Source organism: Engystomops pustulosus, chromosome 2 (assembly GCF_040894005.1).
Source record: "Engystomops pustulosus chromosome 2, aEngPut4.maternal, whole genome shotgun sequence".
Taxonomy (NCBI): Eukaryota; Metazoa; Chordata; class Amphibia; order Anura; family Leptodactylidae; genus Engystomops; species Engystomops pustulosus.
The window spans coordinates 149,817,261-149,840,209 of NC_092412.1; the positions used below are offsets into that span (position 1 = coordinate 149,817,261).

The 22,949-nt window shown below is 42.2% G+C and overlaps 1 protein-coding gene across 8 annotated transcripts in view; it reads left to right on the forward strand.

The window, feature by feature from the left end:
* Positions 1-22,949, forward strand: part of DLGAP3 (DLG associated protein 3) — a 292,505-nt gene that overhangs the window by 208,282 nt on the left and 61,274 nt on the right. For all 8 annotated transcript variants that reach the window (XM_072136868.1, XM_072136867.1, XM_072136866.1 and 5 more), the window contains 2 exons: positions 18,304-18,641; positions 19,299-19,384. In XM_072136868.1, coding sequence (XP_071992969.1) covers positions 18,304-18,641; positions 19,299-19,384 — 424 coding nt within the window. The remainder of the gene's footprint in view (positions 1-18,303; positions 18,642-19,298; positions 19,385-22,949) is intronic.

Here is a 22,949-nt window from a genome sequence, read left to right on the forward strand (position 1 = left end):
TTACAATGACGTATTGTGAACCTTTTACTTAAAATACTAGTCTTTCAGAGGTCTGATTTCCCGTACCTAAAATGATTTTCATCCTCATTCTTTCACTCTCTCTCCCCCATCATGTTTGATATGCAAAGGTAATTTACAGTTGGAGAAATCACCATAAGACTTGCAGAGTAGATTTATAGCAGAGATTGTCACATAGTTTGCATATCATATGCTTGTTTATCAACAAAGAGAAAGTTTCAGTTATTTTACCACAATTTACTGGCTGAAAAGCCACCAAACAATGAATTGCTAATTAAAAGAATAAGCTTCTAAAAGATGGTCTGAATCAATAAGTATTGTGAGAGGGAAATGAGCTGGGGAAATTTCAATATGTTGACCTTTGCGAATGGTTTAGAAGCTGGCAGATTAGCATACAGCTGTAGATCAATCCTCCAATCCTCATCCCAAGTGAGTACAAGGCCATTCATATACCGGCTGAGGCCCTTGCAAGCAAAAGTTAATTACAATTATCTGTGGCATCGACAGTGTCCTTCAATAATATGTAGCTCGGCAAAAATCTTTTTTTTACTTTTTATGAATGGCCATCTCTACATTATAAAAAGTTGTATCACAAACTTTTTCTGTAAAGTATAAATAAATCTGTACCTTTGCAGTAGCTATAATGGTGTAGTTTTTAACAGGTATTACAGTGTTTCTGATGGGATTCATTTGTTATAACTAGAGATGGGCGAATCGGGATCTGTTCTGAATTTCAGGAAAACTCCGATTCGTCACAAATACGAAGCTTACAGTGGTTCGTGGGAACAAAGTTTTTTCCCCTTTATTTGAAAAGTGGGCGCAAGCACAATGTGTTACATGGCCCAGAGAACTCCGGGAAGAAGAAAGGAACACCCTCAGTCACATGTGCAGACATGAAAGCCAATCAGCGATAGGTAGGCTTATGTGATGTCACTTCCGTATAAAAACAGGCAGCCATTTCCAATCCCGTCATTTCACACTGCATGTGCTGTCTCTAGCATCTATCTGCTTGTGCAAGGTAGCTGCTGGAGTGATTTTTTTCTCAAAGTCCAGGGTATCAGTTCTTGGGGTTCTGTATACCCCACATTTCAAGTGCTTTTTTGTTGATACAGTAGATATCAAGAATTCCATGTCAAATCCACATAGTTGCTGTAGTGATTTTTTCTCAAAGTCCAGGGTGTCAGTTCTTGTGGTTGTGTATACCCCAAATTTCAAATGTTTTTTGTTGATAAAGTAGATAACAAGAAATCCATGTCAAATCAACATAGTCAATATGTCAGACAGAGAGGTGGCAGGTAGAGCAGGCACAGGTGCAGCACAGTAAGGGGACATCGCAGCAGGGATGTCTCTGTGAGGCAAGAACTTCAAGTCTCATCTAGTGGCAGTTTGTTGATTAACAACCCAAAGGTTCTCGATTGGTTGACTAGGTCATTCACTTCCTCCCAAATGACATCTGACAAACCCAGCCAAGAGTTTGTGGGTTTGTCAGATACAACCCTTAGTTGGCATGGCCCAGGAGGAGGTCAGCGGCCCTCACCTTTCCTCAAACAGCCTCTGTCCTGTTCATTTCCCTCAGCCAGAGATCTACTAGGTGGTCTGGGTTCAGCGCCACAATACAGCAAGGATGAATTCTTTAAGGACAGTCAGCATCTGCTTGGCAGTGAAGAGGTGGGGCAAACATCCGCTGCTTCAGGTACTAGGCAGGAGAGTAGAGATGTGGAGTGTGGCACGGGAGGTTATGTTGCACTTGCAAGTAGTCAGGCTGTGCATACTGAGACCTTTGAGGAGAATAGCAGTGACAGCAAAACACAAATTGATGATGATTTAGCCGATCGTACTTGGGAGCCAGGTGAAGCCAGGGCTTCATCATCACTGTCGGAAGAAGAGGGTGTCAGTCTGCCGTGAGTTGGCAGGATGGCAGTAGTGCGAGGAGGGGGGGTCCAAATGGGAGTGGGGTACAAAACCCGCTTTGCAAATCCAATTAAGCAGTGGCACAGGGGCTCAGCGAGGCAGCAGCAGCCCTCCATCAAAACATGCAGCATCACCAGACTCAGATTTAGTGGTCCATCCTGCAGCAACAGCAGCACCTAGTGGTACATATGCCATTTCTGCCAGTCAAGGCTCCAGCATGGCGCACGTGTTCAATTGGGTTGTCAAAAGGTTCCTGAAGTATTCCATCAGTCTGCAAGTCATTCTAAAAAACTAGCTAAAATGGGTGCCTTTCTTCCAGCTGCCGAGAGGGAGGAACAACTGACGTACTACAGAGCAATACTGTGCAGACAGTTGCCCTCTGCCTATATGCACCCTTGTCCATCCTCTGTCAGGTCTGACCAAGGGATTGCTGGGAGTAATCGCTCACGTACTACTGCCACGGCTGCTGGCTGCTGTGGGGAGTTGGGGGGGTATTATCAGCAGTTCAAGTCTAGAGTCCTTATTGAGCAGCTTCCTTCACCCGCCTAGTGAGGGTAGCCACCACCAGCAGCAGCAGAACATGGAGCAGACCCTGCACCAGCAGGTGGTGGCTTACTTGGACAGCACTCTACCACCCCAGGTAGAGGATCCCCTGGACTACTGGGCAGCCACACTTGATGTGTGGCCGCAACTTGCCGAGTTTGCAGTAAAGAAGCTGTCCTGCCTGGCCAGTAGTGTGGCATCAGAGCGGGAGTTCAGTGCGGTGTGGGCCATCATTACTCCAAGGAGAACCCGCTTGTCCACCTGTAATGTGGAGAGACTGACCTTTGTCAAGATGAATCAGGCGTGGATCAGCCAGGATTTCAACAACCCAATGCCTTATGCATCAGATTATATCAGCCATGATGCCTCCCCCAAATGGTGAGAAATAAGTCTGGATACTAACTACCTGCCTCAGCCACTATTCTGATGCTGTCACCCGGCTGATGCCACACATATGCTGCCAGTTGCTCCATCTGCCTCACCCCATCTTTACCAGGGACTGGAATTGTCACTCACCTACACATTCTGTCATTGTGCCACTTTCTGACCTCCTGCTGCTTCTGCCGACACCTCCACACTCTATTATTGTGCCACACTGTGGCCTACTATGTTGCTGCCACCAGCAGAATTTGTCATTGTGCCACTCTCTGACCCCTGCTGCTGCTGCCGCCACCTCCACACTCTGTCATTGTGTCACTCTGTGGCCTACCATGTTGCTGCCACCTCTATACTCTGTCATTGTGCCACTCTGTGACCTAGAATGTTGATGCCACCTCCAGAATTTGTCATTGTGCCACTCTCTGACCCCTGCTGCTGCCGCCACCTCCACACTCTGTCATTGTGTCACTCTGTGGCATACCATGTTGCTGCCACCTCCATACTCTGTCATTGTGCCAATCTGTGGCCTGCCATGTTGCTTCCACCTCTACACTCGGGTCGAATCAAATTTTTTCAGAAAATTTGGCGAACCTGGTCAAATTGAACTTTGAAAAACTTGCCCATTTCTAGTTATAACACATATAGCACACTTCTAATATACAGTACATAAATTCATTTTTTTGTCTCAACATCTATATTATATTAGTGCAGTAGCCAATCTCTAAAGAAAATAATAAAAAAAAACTCCTGTGCCATTTTTAATCCTGTGAAATGCATCCATAGGAGAATGAAAACAGACTAAATATGGGCTTGGTGGGATCCTCACACATGTCATATGACACCTGACATTAAAGGGGTTGTCCAATTTCAGCAAATAATTGATATTGTTTATATAAGGAAAAGTTATACAATATTCCAATGTACTTTCTGTATCAATTTAGATTGATAGAAATATTTCCCCGGTCATTTGATATCACACAGATACACGTCTCGTTATTATCACAGATAGTAATCAGAGATGTGTGATAAAACGAGTCGTTTACCTGTGTGACATCACATGGCCATGGGCAGATTTCTATCCACTCAAGGTAAACCATGAAAGATTCTGCAGAATGACAGCAAGCAGAGATCTAGAAACCCCTTAGGAATTGATACAGAAAGCATATTGGAAAATTGTCTAACTTTCCCTTATACAAACAATATCAATTATTTGCTGAATGTGCACATCCCCTTAAAGTTAATGTCACCATCTCCTCTGTTTGTAATGTTAATTTAAACTTTTGTTAACTTCTTTGTATCATCATGGCCAGCCATGGTACACATCACCTAGTGAGGGGCAGTCATTTCACTAAAAACAGTGAAGTAGTTGTAACAAAGATCTATTTCCACCATTATTTCTATTTAAACCATGTAGATGTACAGTCAGTGACCCAACTTACAGACGACCGCTAGTTACAGACGGACCCATCTGCCCACTGTGACCTCTGGTGAAGCTCTCTGGATGTTACTATAGTTCCAGGCTGCAATGATCAGTTTTTAGGTGTCTGTAATGAAGCTTTATTAATAATCCTTGGTCCCATTACAGCAAAAAAACTGAAACTCGTCACTTGTCACAGGGACACAAAAACTTTTGTCTGGAGCTACACTTATAAAGCATAGCGTTTCGACTTACATGCAAATTTAACTTAAGAATAGAGATGAGCGAACACTAAAATGCTCGGGTACTCGTTATTCGAGACGAACTTTTCCCGATGCTCGAGTGCTCGTCTCGAATAACGAACCCCATTGAAGTCAATGGGAGACTCGAGCATTTTTCAAGGGGACCAAGGCTCTGCACAGGGAAGCTTGGCCAAACACCTGGGAACCTCAGAAAAGGATGGAAACACCACGGAAATGGACAGGAAACAGCAGGGGCAGCATGCATGGAGGCCTCTGAGGCTGCTTAATCGCACCATTATGCCGAAATTATGGGCAACAGCATGGCCATGACAGAGTGACAGAATGAAGCTAGATAGCATGTAAAACATCCAATAATTGACCCTGACACTATAGGGGACGGCATGCAGAGGCAGAGGCAGCGGCAGCAGGCTAGAGAGTGGCATGGCGACATACCCTAATTGGACTCAGGCTTCAAACCAATGGGTGTCAGAGAGGAACCAAAGGAGGTGAGCAAGAAGCGCTCAAATAATATCGGTACATGATAAAAGTTTGCCAGTATATTTTGTGGATTACACAGCAGGGTGGCGACAAAGTTAACATGGAAGCCATGAAAACAACCCAAAATTCTGCCTGACACAGCTCGTTTGATAAGGGGACCATGTATGCTTACAGTTCATGCCAGTCGCTGCACTGGCTGCCAGTCTCCTTTCGAATACAGTTTAAAATAATAATAACCCTCATCCATAAAGCTCTGTATAATGCTGCACCCCCCTACCTCTCCTCTCTTATCTCAGTCTATCGCCCAACCCGTGCTCTTAGATCCGCCAGTGATCTTAGATTAACCTCTACCCTAGTGCGGACCTCCCACTCGCGTCTCCAAGACTTCTCTAGAGCTGCACCAATTCTATGGAATGCTCTGCCCTGGACTATCAGACTAATACCTAACCTCCAAAGTTTCAAACGTGCTCTTAAAACCCATTTCTTTAGGCAAGCCTATAACACTCATTAACTGCATGAAGTTTTAACTCTTCTACTAACCCGTCCTGTGTCGTCCTCCCATCTGTTATCCAGCAACCAACAGGCACCAGACTTCTCTGCAGTCCCATTCACCCTGGACCTGGTATATAAGATGACGGCTGAGTGGTTCAAGCGACAGCAATTCCATTTATTATATTTTTTTCTATTCCCTAAGAAGAATGGCTTGACCATTAAATATTCTTTTACCTCGTGTTACCCCATCATCTTCATAAACCGTAAGCTCTGGCGAGCAGGGACCTCACTCCTGTTGTTCCATACAAATGTTGTGCTCTGTTACATTACATTTGTATTTGTTTCCTATGATTTGTAAAGCGCTACAGAATATGATGACGCTATATAAATAAAGATTATTATTATTATTATTATGGAGGCAGTGAACTAGTAGTAGATTAAAGGTGCTGCAACTATGTTAGTTGGATCTTGGGATGGAGCTGGCGCTCTGCAGCCAGGCGAGCTTTTGCCAATCCAAGCCCCTGTCTCTAGGCTACTCCCCAAACAGCACTTCTAAGAACCTTTTGTATAAGATCAAGTGTAGTAGCGTTCTTATAAGTTTAGGATATGGCGGGTGAGGGGAATGTAAACAGATGCGCAAGAAGCGCTGAAATAATATCCCTAAATGGTAAAAGTTTGCAAGTATATTTTGTGGATTACACAGCAGGGTGGCGACAAAGTTAACAACTTTGATGTGGAATGCCCTGTAATAGCTCTTGGGCGGTGTGCCTTTTATCGCCTAGGCTCAGCAGTTTCAGCACCGCCTGCTGTCGCTTAGCGACGGCACTGCTGCTGTGCCTAGAGCTACCGACTGATGGCGCCGTGCCCACGGATGGTAGTTCGGAGGAGGAGGTGGAGGAGGGGTGGGAGGAGGAGGAGGCATAGTAGGCCTGAAACACCTGGACCGAGGTAGGCCCCGCAATCCTCGGCGTCGGCAGTATATGAGCAGCCCCAGTGTCAGACTCGGTCCCAGCCTCCACCAAGTTAACCCAATGTGCCGTCAGCGATATATAGTGGCCCTGCCCGGCAGCACTCGTCCACGTGTCCGTGGTCAGGTGGACCTTGTCAGAAACGGCGTTGGTCAGGGCACGGATGATGTTGTCTGACACGTGCTGGTGCAGGGCTGGGACGGCACATCGGGAAAAGTAGTGGCGGCTGGGGACCGAATACCGAGGGGCGGCCGCCGCCATGAGGTTGCGAAAGGCCTCGGTCTCTACTAGCCTATAGGGCAGCATCTCCAGGCTAAGCAATCTGGAGATGTGCACATTAAGGGCTTGGGCGTGCGGGTGGGTTGCACTATATTTGCGTTTCCGCTCCAGCGTCTGGGGTATGGAGAGCTGAACGCTGGTGGATGCTGTGGAGGATCGTGGAGGCGACGATGGGGTTTTTGTGGCAGGGTCCTGGGCAGGGGGCTGACTAGCAGCTGACACAGGGGAAGGAGCAGTGGTGTGCACGGCCGGAGGTGAACGGGCTTGTTGCCACTGAGTGGGGTGTTTAGCATTCATATGCCTGCGCATACTGGTGGTAGTTAAGCTAGTAGTGGTGGAACCCCTGCTGAGCCTGGTTTGGCAAATGTTGCACACCACAGTCCGTCGGTCATCCGGTGTTTCCTTAAAGAACCTCCAGACTTCTGAAGATCTAGCCCTCGCCGCAGGAGCCCTCGCCACGGGAGCTTCACTAGTTGACACATTTGGCGCTGATGCACCAGCTCTGGCCCTGCCTCTCCGTCTGGCCCCACCACTGCCTCTTCCAACCTGTTCTGGTCGAGGACTCTCCTCCGTCTCAGAAGCACTGTGTTCACCCGGCCTCTCAACCCAGCTTGGGTCTGTCACCTCATCATCCTCCGATCCCTCAGTCTGCTCCCCCCTCGGACTTCCTGCCCTGACAACAACTTCCCCACTGTCTGACAACCGTGTCTCCTCATCGTCGGACACCTCTTTACACACTTCCACTACGTCAAGAAGGTCATCATCACCCACAGACTGTGACTGTTGGAAAACCTGGGCATCGGAAAATTGCTCAGCAGCAACCGGACAAGTGGTTTGTGACTGTGGGAAGGGTCCAGAAAACAGTTCCTCAGAGTATGCCGGTTCAAATGCCAAATTTTCCTGGGAGGGGGCAGACTGGGGGGGAGGAGGCTGAGGTGCAGGAGCTGGAGGAGTGGCGATTTCGGTGACATGGGTGGACTGCGTGGAAGACTGACTGGTGGTGGACAAATTGCTCGAAGCATTGTCAGCAATCCACGACATCACCTGTTCGCACTGTTCTGGCCTCAACAGTGCTCTACCACGAGTCCCAGTAACTTCAGACATGAACCTAGGGAGTGTAGCTCTGCGGCGTTCCCCTGCTCCCTCATCAGCAGGTGGTGTCTCACCCCGCCCAGGACCACGGCCTCTGACCCCTGCAGTAGTTGGACGCCCACGTCCCCGCCCTCGTCCTCTACCCCTAGCCCTCGGGTTAAACATTTTTAAAATGAGAGTTATAACTTTATTTTTTTTTTTACTTTTTTTTGTTTTTTTTTGTGTTTTTTTTTTTTTTTTTGTGTTTTTTGTTTTTTTTTGAGTTTTTAAAACCAAACAATGCTATCCTATTGCTATGGCTATTTTCTAGCCAAGTATCAAAGCACACTACTATGCCAGATGAGATGACACTGAGTTAGTGCCTAATTGAAATCCAACCCCTACTAAATTTTCCCACTTCGGTCTTTGCTATGGATATGTGCGTCACTAAGCGCAGAACACAGCGGTCGCAAGTCTCACTACAAATTGCTCAGAATTGGCTAGTACATGCACTGCAGAAAGTACAGCCACCAGCAGATCAACCAGAAATCAAATATATAGAACGCTACTGTATGCGTAAGTAAGCTCTTTGTATTCTCCTATGGCTATTTTCTAGCCAAGTATCAAAGCACACTACTATGCCAGATGAGATGACACTGAGTTAGTGCCTAATTGAAATCCAACCCCTACTAAATTTTCCCACTTCGGTCTTTGCTATGGATATGTGCGTCACTAAGCGCAGAACACAGCGGTCGCAAGTCTCACTACAAATTGCTCAGAATTGGCTAGTACATGCACTGCAGAAAGTACAGCCACCAGCAGATCAACCAGAAATCAAATATATAGAACGCTACTGTATGCGTAAGTAAGCTCTTTGTATTCTCCTATGGCTATTTTCTAGCCAAGTATCAAAGCACACTACTATGCCAGATGAGATGACACTGAGTTAGTGCCTAATTGAAATCCAACCCCTACTAAATCTTCCCACTTCGGTCTTTGCTATGGATATGTGTGCCACTAAGAGCTAAACACAACGGTAGCAAGTCCCCCTGCTAATTCCTCACAAAATGGTACTAGATGCAAATTAAAATAAAAAAAGTAGAACGTTATTGTAGCCCTAAGAAGGGCTGTTGGGTTCTTTGAGAATCACTCCTGCCTAACAGTAAGCTAATAGAACACCCTAACGCTTTCCCTGACCAGCAGCAGCTCTCTCCCTAGCGGCATCCAGACACAGAATGATCCGAGCAGCGCGGGCAGCGGCTAGTCTATCCCAGGGTCACCTGATCTGGCCAGCCAACCACTGCTATCGACGTGTAAGGGTACCACGTCATGCTGGGTGGAGTGCAGAGTCTCCTGGCTTGTGATTGGCTCTGTTTCTGGCCGCCAAAAAGCAAAACGGCGGGAGCTGCCATTTTCTCGAGCGGGCGAAGTATTCGTCCGAGCAACGAGCAGTTTCGAGTACCCTAATGCTCGACCGAGCATCAAGCTCGGACGAGCATGTTCGCTCATCTCTACTTAAGAACAAACCTATGGAACCTATCTTGTATGTAACCTGGGGACTGCCCGTATTCTGTGTCACCTAAACACATATAAATGTCGTTTCCTAAATGCCAGGGTTCATGTGATTGATCACATACTATAAGTCAGAGAATTCACGTATTTTTTAATCTTATTTAACATACAGTACAAATTTTTTTACATACTGTCTTGCTTAAGATTGTGCAAATTTTTCTTATGTTTTGTCCTTAGTCTCTTACACTCTTACAAAAGGAGCATTTGTCAGGCCGAAACCTGTTGTAAAGCTGAGACACAAAGTTCTCCATATAAGTAAATGGGGCACATTTACTTACCCGGTCCTGCCGCGATCCCTGATCCGGACGGTCCGACGAAGATGAAGTCCGTCGCGATTCACCAAGATCGTGCACCTGAGATCCTGCATGTGTCGCTGAGGTCTGCCGGAGTTCTTTTTCCTGGTGTATGTGAGTGCATGTCTTGCGACACAATTTGAGATGTTAAATCCTGCGCGCAGTCTGAATCCATTGGATCGTCCGACGGCCCGACCCCGATTTGTGTCGCGTGAAAGCCGATGCGCCAATATCCGATCGCGTGCACCAAAAACCCCAGTTAAATGCGCCGCATAAAGAGCTTCATATATCCACAAATTTTTGTAAACATTATTTGCAGGGACTTTATGAGACTATTTAAGACTATTATTATTAGGGGTATGCTTATTTTTGGTCTCTTGTGCCCTGCATGCCCCTCTTAAAATTTCTCCCCAGTATTTAACAATTTCTGAATTCTAGCAGTCAACAGTTAAACCCACTGATCCAGGTAAAACTGACAAAGTGAAGTGACAATGTATAAAGTGAAATTATTGACCTACATGGTCTATCTCATTTTAATGTACCTTAAAACTCTTAAGCAAATTGCTTGCTGTCTCAAGAGAAGTGCAAGAGAAGAATTTGATAAATCAGTGTATATAATTTCTGAGCTGGATAATTCATCCTTTTTCTTTGTGTCCACTCAGCAGTTGGGGCTTACAGCACAATTATAAAATTCTCTATAGAAATGTATGAAGCAATGCATCACTGCAATTATCATTCTTCCGTAAGCTTTTGGCTGTTTTCTGCTGTTCAAGCTTAAATTAAAACGTAGTAATATCAGGTGTCTAAAGAGATGTAACATCAAACATATGCTAAAATATATTTTACCTAACACCAATGTGATTCTAGAAAATATATAGCAAATCACACTGCATGAAACGGAAGCTCTCCTACGGGCAGGATACAAGGTTGCCCAGTAAAGTGTCCCAGTCTCTTTGTCTTTAAATCTTAGCACTAGAAAAAAACTGCAATATTCGTGAGATGCAGGGCTTGAAAACTCTCTTCAAATTAGAAAATACATTGGGACTTTATTTTTTATACTACTTGTATTGTACCTGCATTGTACAGGATGTGAAATGGGTTGTCCATGATTTTACATATTCAAAGGTCTAAAACACAAAGCTATGGACATGTGAGCAGTTTTTAACCTATCCATGTTGTATAGAGTAGAAAAATACTAAACAAACACTGGGACATTCTCTCTAGCAATCCATATCTCAAAGGTATCTTGCCTAAACAGGCAAGCATCACATTTACAAAGGCGCCACCATGAAAAATGTTATTGCACCCAGTAAGCTACCCACACAAAAAAATAATACTGGAAAGAAAGAATTCAAGACAGGCAGTAGTTGCAAACACAAGAAATGTATATGCTGTGATATTATTAACAATAATGAAAACTCCTCCTCAGTGAACAGCACAGGAGAAGTATTTAAAATCAAGCAAGAACTGTCAAGTGGTTTGGACTATGTAATTTATCTAGTCAATTGCAGCTGCGGTCTACAGTATGTGGGCCGCACCATGCAGACCCATAAAGAGTACAGATGAACGCACATCGGTACAAAACAAAAATACGATTTCAAAGAAGAGTTTGTCCAAACATCTATATCACACTTCTATTCTATCTGTGTGACCCCATTGTAATGGCTAGCCTGCCATGTAAATAATAGGCAAATGTGGATTTTTTAATTATATAAATTAGTACCTCAGGGTCTTAATGGGGTAACTGAACCCAACTAAGATGTATATACAGTCATTCTATGTTATTACTACTATGATATCTAGCCTGCTACACAGATAACCAATCTGACCACAGTCTGGTGCCTGCCATGACAAGCATTAAAGGGGTATTCCAGGAATATGAACGTCTAATACAAAAACCCAAAATGCTATAAAAAATTGAATATAACAAAACTCAATGTCATTAGTCACAAAATAGAACTTAAATAGTTTGATTTTAGGATTCACCAAATTGTATGGCCTCTCTAAACTAGGCAGAGTTATCACCAAGATGGCCGCCACTGGAAACAACAAGTCCCATGATCATTTAGTTCTCAGTAACTCCTCCTCCCTCTTATGCTCTGCTCCCAGTGTTGATCTAACAGACTGTATGACTCAGTTACCATAGTAATGATGTGTAACTGCCATCACTGCACTTTGCCTCACTGAGATAGGTCTCACCACAACACTGGCCATACTGGATGCACTGCAGCCAACTGACTAAAGCCAAACATAGTGGTGATCACATGACCTGCCCTGGTAGGTGCAGAACACATGATGTGGACATGTGACCAGTGGCCATCTACTGTCCTGTGTCTGCTCCGCACGGAGGAAATCAACGGATTGATTAAAGGGCCAATAGCTAAGGGGAGCAAAATTTTAAATAACAATTAATTACATATATTTCATGTATCCATTTGTATATGAATTATGCTGATTCCTGGAATACCCCCTTAAGTCTTTAGCTTCCCCTTCAGGCTTTTCTGCATGTCCATGAAAGGAGCAGTCTGCTTTCACTCCAGTCTTGCATTTCATATCCCTTCCGTAGAAATACACCACTTCCAGTTCTATGATTGCTGTCTTATTCGAGAGGTAATTAGAAGTTGGGTTACTAACTGACCTGTATACAATTAGTTACATACTCCAATAAAAGACTAGCCTCATATCATTCCAGGTGATTAATAATATATTATCTATAATAGGTAATGTATAAATTTTTTACATGTTTATAATCCCAATCAATCTTTGCAACTATATGACTTTGATCCTATGCATCCTATGTGGTTTGTAGCTAATATTGCTAATTGCACAATGCCATTTCTTCTGATACTAGGGCAGATTTATCAAGCTGTCTAAACAGTCAGAATATTCTTTGTTGCCCATGGCAACCAATCACAGCTCCCCTTTATGATATTCATAAGCACTGGTAAAATGAAAGCAATGAATTACCAATATAGATTTACATTATGAATTTTAGTACTGTTTACATGGAGCATCACCAAAAGATTTCTAGTGCGTGTTAGACATTTTATCATATACCATTAAGTCCCGTGTTCCTTTCTGTATGCCTGACAAAGGCTCAGGTACCAAGCCCAAATTTGTCACAAGTAAGGAGTCCAGTTTCTATCAGTTTATGATGGTTGGTGACTACATTTCTTGAAGTGATCGTTTCCACACTTTTTCCTGTATCCATTGGATATTTACCATGATTATCCATCTCATCTGCATCCCTGGAGTGGGAGGAACACAAATCGTAAGAGGATAGCGGCTGCTGATTTGTACAGTCCCCATTTACTGGTCAAGGAAGGTGAGAGTCCTTACTTAAACCAGATGCTCATTCTGCACATTGGGGCACATTTACAAAAAACTGTACAGTTTGCCTGTGTAGTGTGCAGAGGGAGCAGATGAATTGAGTCGTCTGAGTGCACCAATTTTTTTGGTGCAACTTTAACATGGGCTATGCGACACACTTCTGTTGGACTTTGCATGATAAATGTGGTGCACAGTACGACTGAGCAGTGGAACGCCGATCTCAATGACGAAATTTGTGTGCGTGCAGCCGTGACACAAAAGGGTTGCACGCGACACATATGTAGTGCAGGCAGTTCTTAAATACATGTGCAAGCAGTTTGCACATAAAAGAACATGCAAAATCTGAGTGGTGTAAGGTCCTTAGTAAATGTGCCCCATTGGGGCTCATTTACTTACCGGTCCATTTGCGATCCCCGTGCGTTGTCCGACGTTGATTCAGAGCGTGCCGGGATTCATTAAGGTCGTGCGTCCGATATCCACTAGGTGTTACTGCTGCGCTGAAGTTCGCCGGAGTTCACCTTCTTTGTCCCAGTGTATGTGAGTGCTATTCTTGCGACACAATTTTTTTTTTAATTCCACAGTTTTTCAGAATCCGTCGGGTTCCCTGATGGCCACGGCCCCCGATTTATGTTGTGTGAAAGCCGGCGCCTATGCGACACAATCCGATTGCGTGCGCCAAATTCCCGGGGCAATTCGGCGCAAATTGGAAATATTCGGGAAACCCGACAAAAATGCGAGGTTCGGACCCTTAGTAAATGAGCCCCATTATCTCTGCATATTGCACTAGGTGTTGAGTTCTTTTTCTCTCACTGTCTATCCTTCACCCCGATCTTATTAACTGTCTCACACTAAGTCAGGAGAGTTCTGGAGTACTTTCCCAGGCTTCGATCCACGTAGATGCAGGATCATGCTGTCATTAGAAATGCCTTTTCTAGAGTTATATTTGGCAAAGGATTGGGATAATGTGACAGAATAAGATAAATACATTTCCTATGATACTGCACAACAAACCGTTGATGCAAAACAAATAACATTACAAGGAAATTCCACAACAAGCTCAAGTCAAAAAATATATACCTAAAAAATGAATTATTCAAGACAAATTGCATTCATCAGGTTATTAGATCTTATTAACTGTCTCCCACTAAGTCAGGAGAGTTCTGGAGTACTTTCCCAGGCTTCGATCCACATAGATGCAGGATCATGCTGTCATTAGAAATGCCTTTTCTAGAGTTATATTTGGCAAAGGATTGGGATAATGTGACAGAATAAGATAAATACATTTCCTATGATACTGCACAACAAACCGTTGATGCAAAACAAATAACATTACAAGGAAATTCCACAACAAGCTCAAGTCAAAAAATATATACCTAAAAAATGAATTATTCAAGACAAATTGCATTCATCAGGTTGACGATAGAGAAAATAAAAAAGAAAATTTGGAAAAAGAACAGGCAATATACAGCTCATGAATGACAATGAGAGCTTTGTAGCTTTAAAACTGGATCATAAGAAAGATATCTTTGTATTGCATAAGGTACTGTCTGTAGTTCTCTTGGAAAGTGTCACTGCATTGTTAAAGAGGAGAACATCGGACAGTAAACAAATGGGATGCTAAATGGAAACCCTTGCATTTAGTACAGTTGTTATTTGACAGCTGATTTACAAGGTAACTTACATTAATCTTTAGTTATTGCAAAGTGCTCTTGCACAGGGGGGAAGTGCTCCTCCACAGTGTAACAGCCTGTGAAGGTAAAGTACAAAGGGGCTCTGCCAGCATCCTCCTGAACCCTTATGGCATATTACCACTATTTGAAAAGCTGATTTTAGAAGGATGGAGGCCATGGATTTATGGATGCAAAGATCTATGAGGAAGTGCCCCTGTTTTATGGAACTTGATTTTGATTTTTTTAACCTTTACTTTAACCTTAGACTTTAAGCTTTTTACAAAATACTAGTAGTGTTTAATTAGTTCAATGTCAGTGGACAGCTTCCCTTTAATTTCAACTGTTTTTATTTAAGACATTAGCAAACAAAAAAGTTGCGGAAAGATCAGTACGCCTTTAATCCCCGGGCAGGGGGTACAGCAATAAGAAAGTAGCATAAAGGTCTATAGAAAATATAGAACAGATCTATGAACATACACAGAGTGGAGTTGGGGAACCAAAGCACCCTTAACATAGGAGTGTCCAATGTGGCCAACTGGTTGCGATAGATAAAGAAAAACAGAAAGAGCAAAGATGAACAAGAAGAGAAAAAAGACAAAGGGTAGACTTCGAAGGGATAAGTGGGGAAGGGAGGGGGGCAAGAAATATTGATGCTATTTTAGTGTCCAGCTGGCATTTATAAGTACATTCATCTCATCCAAGCCCATAAATGGTATGTAGTGTTCAATTAATAAGAGACTAGGGAGCCAATGTAGCAAACCGATTAGATGCAAATAATCAATCAATGGTTGCCATGTTTTAAAGAAGGCCTCCATCTTATCATCTCTTACTGCTTAGATCTTTTCCAAGGTCATCATCTTAATGACCCTGGCCTTGACTTTGGCTACCGAAAGGAGCAGTGATTTCTAATTGGCCTCAACATGGATTCTAGCAGCCATGCCAATTAATCCACACAGATTGTAAGAATGGTTCTTAAGCCCCATGTATTTGTCAGCTATCAATATTGCTGTGGGGATCAGCCCTATAGAAGTATGAAGAATTGTAGATATCAGAAAAGCAGCATTTTTGTCACAGCTTCTGAAACAGAGGGATGAGGAGAACAGAAAAATTATGTATTCCAGAGGACACCAAATGTGTCCTATGCATAATTTTAATAGATGCCTGATGACTGCCCCTTGCCACAGTCTCACAGCAGTGTCTCCACCTCCACGGACATTTGAATACCAAAATCTTGTTCCCATTTTAACATAAAAGGAGGTTTGGCAACTTTAGGCGGCTGATTAAAGAGCATGGGAGTAATGCTCCATGACATAGAATCATTTTTACGAATTAAATCGTAGGGGGTCATAGATGGGTGTCAAGGACGTGGACATATGGTCCTCATATAGTGCAGTATCTGATAAAAGGCAAAGTATTCAGATTGAAGTAGGCCATACTTCTCAATAAAGCTAGAAGTTGAAATAATATTATCCCCATCCAGAAAATGCTGTAATCAAATCAGTCCCATAGTTTTCCACCACCGGAGTGCATGGTGGGGAGCTGAAGGTGCGAAATCCCTATGTGGAATAACAGGGAGGAGAAATTAGTGAGTGATTAGCTGGAGCAGCGCCAAAGTTTCAGGGAATAAAAACGGTATGGTGCGAAGGCATGTAGATCAGGGCACTAATGCAAAAGAAAAAGAAAAATCAAGGGCAAAAAACAAGAGGACAGCGCCTTGTATATTATTGTAGCATAGAGGAGGGAAACAACTTTGTATCAAGGGGATATGTATGTAGGGAAGGGTATATGCTATACCCCCCCTAGATACACGCTCACCTTGAGTAAGTTAAGTCAAGTGTAAATCCCCTCCCAAGCTGCCCTTTAGCTTGTCGGTGTTGTCCCTAGAGAGCGGCTCAACTAGTATTTGAGTACATGCAAGAAGGTTTAGGAAAATACCTGGCACGGCGCTGATTAAGGGAGGGGGTCCTCGAGTCGATTTAAATTATTTTATTAATCCAAACTAGTAAACGCATTTCGGGCGGAACGCCCTTCTTCGAGTACAATTGGAAAGGTAGTGGGTGTTCTTGGTATTTTAGTGCAAGGCTGTTAAATGTTCACACACAAAATGTAGTTATTTTTCTTAGTTCATATTTTGTTGCTTTCTTTTATTTTATGACATTTCTCTAAATGGACTGTGTCAGAATTTTTTTTTACATAATTAAAAAGTTGTCCATTACTTATTTATACAAGAAGAAGTTATGAATTTTGTCATATATGTAATGGGGGAAATTTATTAAGACCGTTATACTGAACCTCAGTTTGAATTCCCCCTCCCGTCCCCCAACCCCACTGGCACACTGCAGGGTGGATATACTAATTTATCAGTATATCAGATTCTTTTTCGGGGAGAGGATTAGGGGGGAATTGGTAAAAGAATCAAATTTTTGCACCATGGTTGTTATTTATGTTTAGTCTGGGATATTGTACCTGTCTAGTTTTTTTTCATTTGGGTTTTGGGTTTGTTCAATTTATCTTAGAGGGTCTCATATTTGCAATATGAGACTTGGTTTTTACAACTTAAAAAAAAAATCTTGAGTTATCCATACCATTCCATTGCCTTCGTCTGCTCAGCAATGGAGCTTATCTGTATAAAAATTGTGACTTTTACATACACTCACACTTACAGATAGCTGTGAACTTTGCTGGGTGTGTGTAAAAGTCACACATTTTTGCACAAATATTCAAATACGCCAACAAAAAAGATATGAGCAATATAACCAAGTATTTTTCTTTTACTTAACATTTAGGGTAAATACATACATTGTTAGTCTTCACTCCCATATTGATGTATCTCATCTATTTGAGAGCTTGTTTTCCATAGGATAAGAGTTTTAAATGGTACCATTCACAGTTCCACATAGTATATTGCAAGACACATAAAATTATTAGTATAGGGTAAAGGTTTTTTTTATTGGTACCGTTTTATCATAAATAAGGCTTTTTGATTCACACAGAAGAGGAAATAATTCACATGATTCAACCAAGCTTGCTGCCTAATAAAAGAGGAGGGAATAAAAATACTTTAGAAAATGTAGGAAACATTAAGCAGTGTTTTCAGTGTGTATGAAAACTAAGACATCAGAGCAGATGTTCTGTGAAGATTTATAGATACTGCAGCCGGGGACATGGTTAAACTATATTTGGAATTCAACAATTGGACACAGATGGTTTGTCACATTTATCTGCAATGGGAAATACCCTTTTAATACACATTTTATTTTAGGAAAGAGCCTTACATATATTACGGAACATACTATTTTCATGCATATGAGCTTACATTACAGAGCTTTTCTAATTACAAAATCCGCATATTTTAAGGATTGTTTGTTGCTTAAAGAACTAATGACAACTAATCACATTTCAGGGCCATAACTATAGGAGATGTTGTGTTATATAAATGAAATGTGACAGTTTAGGGACATGTCCTAGATTTAGGTTTTTTTATTATATACAAGTGTTAGATGTCTCTTAAGCATAAGAAATAATTTTTAAAATCTTGAATCTAATTTTATGTTCAACCAAATGGTAGTAACCACTCAGGAATACTAAACATTTTTTTTAACTGATATTTATTTATTACAGCCTTCAGTTACCGCAAAGCCCCACCACCTATCCCTCCACGTCTTCTTTCCAAGCCTCTCATCTCGGTGACAGCCCAGAGTAGCACAGAATCTACCCATGAAACCTTTCTGCACAATGAGCCCACGCGGTTGCCTTGGTCTAAAGATGTCAAGGTTCACTGCAATTCTAGTGAGAGTCTGGAAGGAACCAAGTCTAGAGGTCTTTCCTTGGACCTGGCTACTGTCCAGCACAGAGCTACACCCAAACCTTCCACTGTGATCAGTAAAGCCCTACCATTAAGAGAGGAGCTAAAGGGTGGCACACGTCAAAGAAAATGGCGCCCATCTATTGGTGTACAGGTAAGTCTTTTCATTAATAATAGTGAAGAAAATAATAGAGTTTGTAAGATACTTTATTAAAGAAAAATGTTTCCTTCTGTTTTGTTAGGCTAGACCAGCTTTCCCTCTGTACTTACACAAAATTCAGATAAATAAATAGAAGTTTTTAATGAATTAACCAATTATAAGCACTGGAACCTAACTGGATAGACTTATCTGTTTATAGAGCTGAAATATGAAATTAAATATTCTTTATAAATGAAATGAGTTAATCTTTAGCATAAGCTAAATGCTTATGCTGTGTATGGACTTGAGAAGGCTTTATTTTCTCCAAAAACAATATAAATACATTGAAATGTCATTGTTATCAGTTGCAGATGTATCCTAGCTAACGCCCACAGCTCATTCCCGCAATCAGTTTGCCTTAAGTGCCACCATCACATAAATCAAGGGTGCCACCATCCTGTATCTGGGTGGCACCACCTGTAACGTCAGCGGTGGGCCAGTTGCTATAGCATAGCAGGATCTGTAAAAGAGTCTGCTGTCAGCAGGAAATTTTACAGATCCAGCAAATTTACAATATACAGCAATACTGTAGATGAATTTTGCCATAAGAGTATAGATGGAAAGTCAGGTGTGGTTAACATCAAATTGTTTATTGATTTTTTTTTTCTGCAGGTAGAGACAATCTCTGACTCTGACACTGAAGGAAAGAGCAGAAGAGAGGTTCACTCCATTGGTGTTCAAGTAGAAGATGACAGAAGGTACCTTTATTGAAAAACAATTATAATACAATTAATGACGCTACTCTATTTAGTTGACACAATTTTTTTAAGGGGTCCTGTAATGAAGTACAAAGTGTTAGATGACATACAGGTCCTCATTTGATTGCCACTAATCCCATAATTTATTGTGGGTTTGGTTTTTTAATTTGTCCAACCTTCCAAAAACCTCCGAAGGCCAAATATAATGGACCAAATCACGAAATTGATGAGGAACATGCAGGGATTAATTGACACAGCTAAAGGCGAAACGCGCATCGAGGGTGTTCAGTGGATAATATTTTATTAGGTCATTAGTCTTGTTGTAAAATATACACTGGAGTTCAAAACTAGCGACAAACACACTACTACCTTAATGTCTTGGTCATTGTGTAGTCCTATTTGAATATATCCTAACATTGGTAAAATAGCAGCATTTTACGCTTATTTCTTAAATTATATACCGGTATCTTCTAAAGCACTGGATAAAGTGTAAATGTGATTAGTTTAATGTAAATCAGTTCTCACTGATTTATAAAGCAATACTCTCTGAAAAGGGAAAAAACTATTTGAGTCACAATTAAAATTTCGAGTCACTAAACAACAACAATCAGGCAATGGCCAGCCTGCTGTAATAGTCAGTCTGAGAGAGGAAGGTATATACACCTTAGTTGTATCTTCTCCCTGTTAAGTATATCCTGGTTTTCACCAAATATCTGACATACTGTCTAACAGAAAACTGGCTAAGTAGGTAGTGCCTGCATATTTTTCATCATTGCACTACTTAAATTAATTTCTCATTAAACTTGAGGCTTTTCCACATCCCAGAAAAGCAGAACGTTTCATCAGGGCTAGATATGCTATAGAAGCCTGTGATTTGGCTAATTAAAGCAAAAGTATTTCCCCACCAGCATTGTTACTGGCCACAATATGTGCAAGACTGTCTTGGGTTTATAAGGGACTTGCACCCCCCTCCTTTTTATGTGGGCCTGCCCTTTCGCTAATGGGGTGGGTACTTTTGCATGCCCACAGCCACATCCCAAGTCTGCCCCATTACTACCAGCTGAGCCACACTAATAAAAATGAGAGAATTATTTAGGATACCTGCAAGTTACAGGTGTTAATCTGGTACCTGGTGCTAATTTAATTAATTATCTAATAACCTCTATTTATCTGGTAGCCTAACTTTACAGTTTTCACTTTGCAAAAATGGTATAGTGTTCCACAGAGACTGAAACCCTCCAATAGCAGGTTGTCAAGATAAAGGCTAAAGGGTTACCATATCAGTCATAGAAAGAGAAGTTAGTCAATCCAAGTTTGTGATTTCTAAAATATTGCATCTTTACAACATCACAAACTCATTCAAGCCCTACAAGAAACCCTTGCCCTCAAAAGACTAATACAAGAGAGGACAGGATAATGTGGAGAAACTGCACGTAATCGCTTCAACCCTGCACCTGGAATTGCTCTGAAGTTCGGCACTGAACAGGGTAAAGATATGTCTCGTCATGCAGTGTGAACTGAAAAGCCCACTCAGCAGTGACCAAAACTTTCATTAGCAGAGAGAATCAAAAGACTAGACATCTTTTCTAAAGAGCATGTTGTGTGGACAGAAGAAAAGTGGTCTACATATCATTTTAGTTATAAAGGCAAGTTTCATTTAATTGGGTGCGATGGGAAACATTGGGGGTCATTTACTAAGGGCCCGATTCGCGTTTTCCCGACGTGTTACCCGAATATTTCCGATTTGCGCCGATTGTACCTGAATTGCCCCGGGATTTTGGCGCACGCGATCGGATTGTGGCGCATCGGCGCCGGCATGCGCGCGACGGAAATCGGGGGGCGTGGCCGAACGAAAACCCGACGTATTCGGAAAAACCGCCGCATTTAAGAACCGAAAATGTGGCGCTCGGGACCCGCTTACCTTCACTCAGACGGCCTCGGTGAATTCCGGCGCGTTAAAATGCTTTTCAGCGCAGCAGCGCCACCTGGTGGACGGCAGAGGAACTACCTTATTAAATCCCGGCCGGACCCGAATCCAGTGCAGAGAACGCGCCGCTGGATCGCGACTGGACCGGGTAAGTAAATGTGCCCCATTATGTTTGTCAACAAACTTGTGAAAGAGGGAACACAAATTGTGTATAGATGGAAGTGTCATGGTTTGGAGAATGTTTTCTGCAGCAGATGTTGGACCTTACATACAGCTGCATGGCAGAGGGAATGCAAGTGTATATCAGAACCATCTTCAACAACACATGGTTCCTTCCTTGCATTCTTCACTCAATCAGCCAGCAATTTTAATTCAGAACAATGCTCCCTGTCACACTGTGAAATGGTTAAAGCAGTTCCTTGAAACAGAAAACATTGAAATACTGAAATGGTCAGACCAGAGTCCTGTAAACCTAATACAGTAGAACGTATGGAAAATCCTTTACGGCCAAGAAACCAGAGTCACAGAGCAGTGGAAAAGATTGGAAGAAGAGTGGACCAAAAGACCAGAGCGGTGTGAGAAATTAGTGGTGTCCTGTGGTCACAGAAGTCATTTAAACCAAAGGCTTGTACACTTCCTACTGTTTGGTGACTGTTGTAACCTTCAGAAAATGTTGTTATTGCTGTTCCCTAATTATAATCATCATATTTTTTTGTTGATATTCTAGTGGGATAGTATACTCAACAGACTAAAATTACAGCAGATTTATCATCAAGAATAAGACATAGTGATAAATTAGATGCAGCATTAGACTGTCTAGTCATACCCTGAACTTGTCTAATGTGTGACACATTGACAAATGTCCCGAATTGTAGTTTTCATGTTTGGAGGAAAATTTCTCTGATGGAAATTATGAGAAAACCATTAGCTTGAAGCTGTAACATTTTGCCTTTGATGTTATTCCCCAAGTAGATCTAATAAAAATACTTAGAAAGCATCAGATAAGGTATTACACCATATTTCACAATAGTTTATACGGTTAAAAGAGACACATGTCCATCAAGTTCTACCAAGTAAGGGGAGGGATTGGATGAGGAAGGGATTTAGAAGAAACAATTCTATTTAACATAATCATGAATGTTATTTAGGTGTAAAAAGGCATCTAGACCCTTCTTGAAGCGCCTGAGGCAGGATATTCCACAGATTGACAGTTCTCATAGTAAAGAAGCCCTGTCGCCTCTCCAGACGAAGACAGTGCCCCCTCGTCTTTTGATTTGATTTAATCTGAAACAACTTACCACCATATTTTTTGTATGGTCCATTCATATATTTATATAAATTAATCATGTCTCCTCATAGTCGTCTAAAAACTGAATAAATCTAGTTGTTTTAACCTTTCCTCATAACTGAGAAGCTCCATACCCCTTATCATTTTTGTGGCTCTACGTTGAACCCTCTACAGCTCCAGGGCAACCTTTTTATGCCCAGAACTGGATACCAGCATATTCCAGGTGAGGCCGAACCAATTATTGACCACAACTCTTCAGCCAGTTTTCAATCCAATTGCAAATGATTCCTGCCAAACCAATATACAGTACCTTATTTTACCCATCAGTTGGCAATGAGGGACAGTGTCAA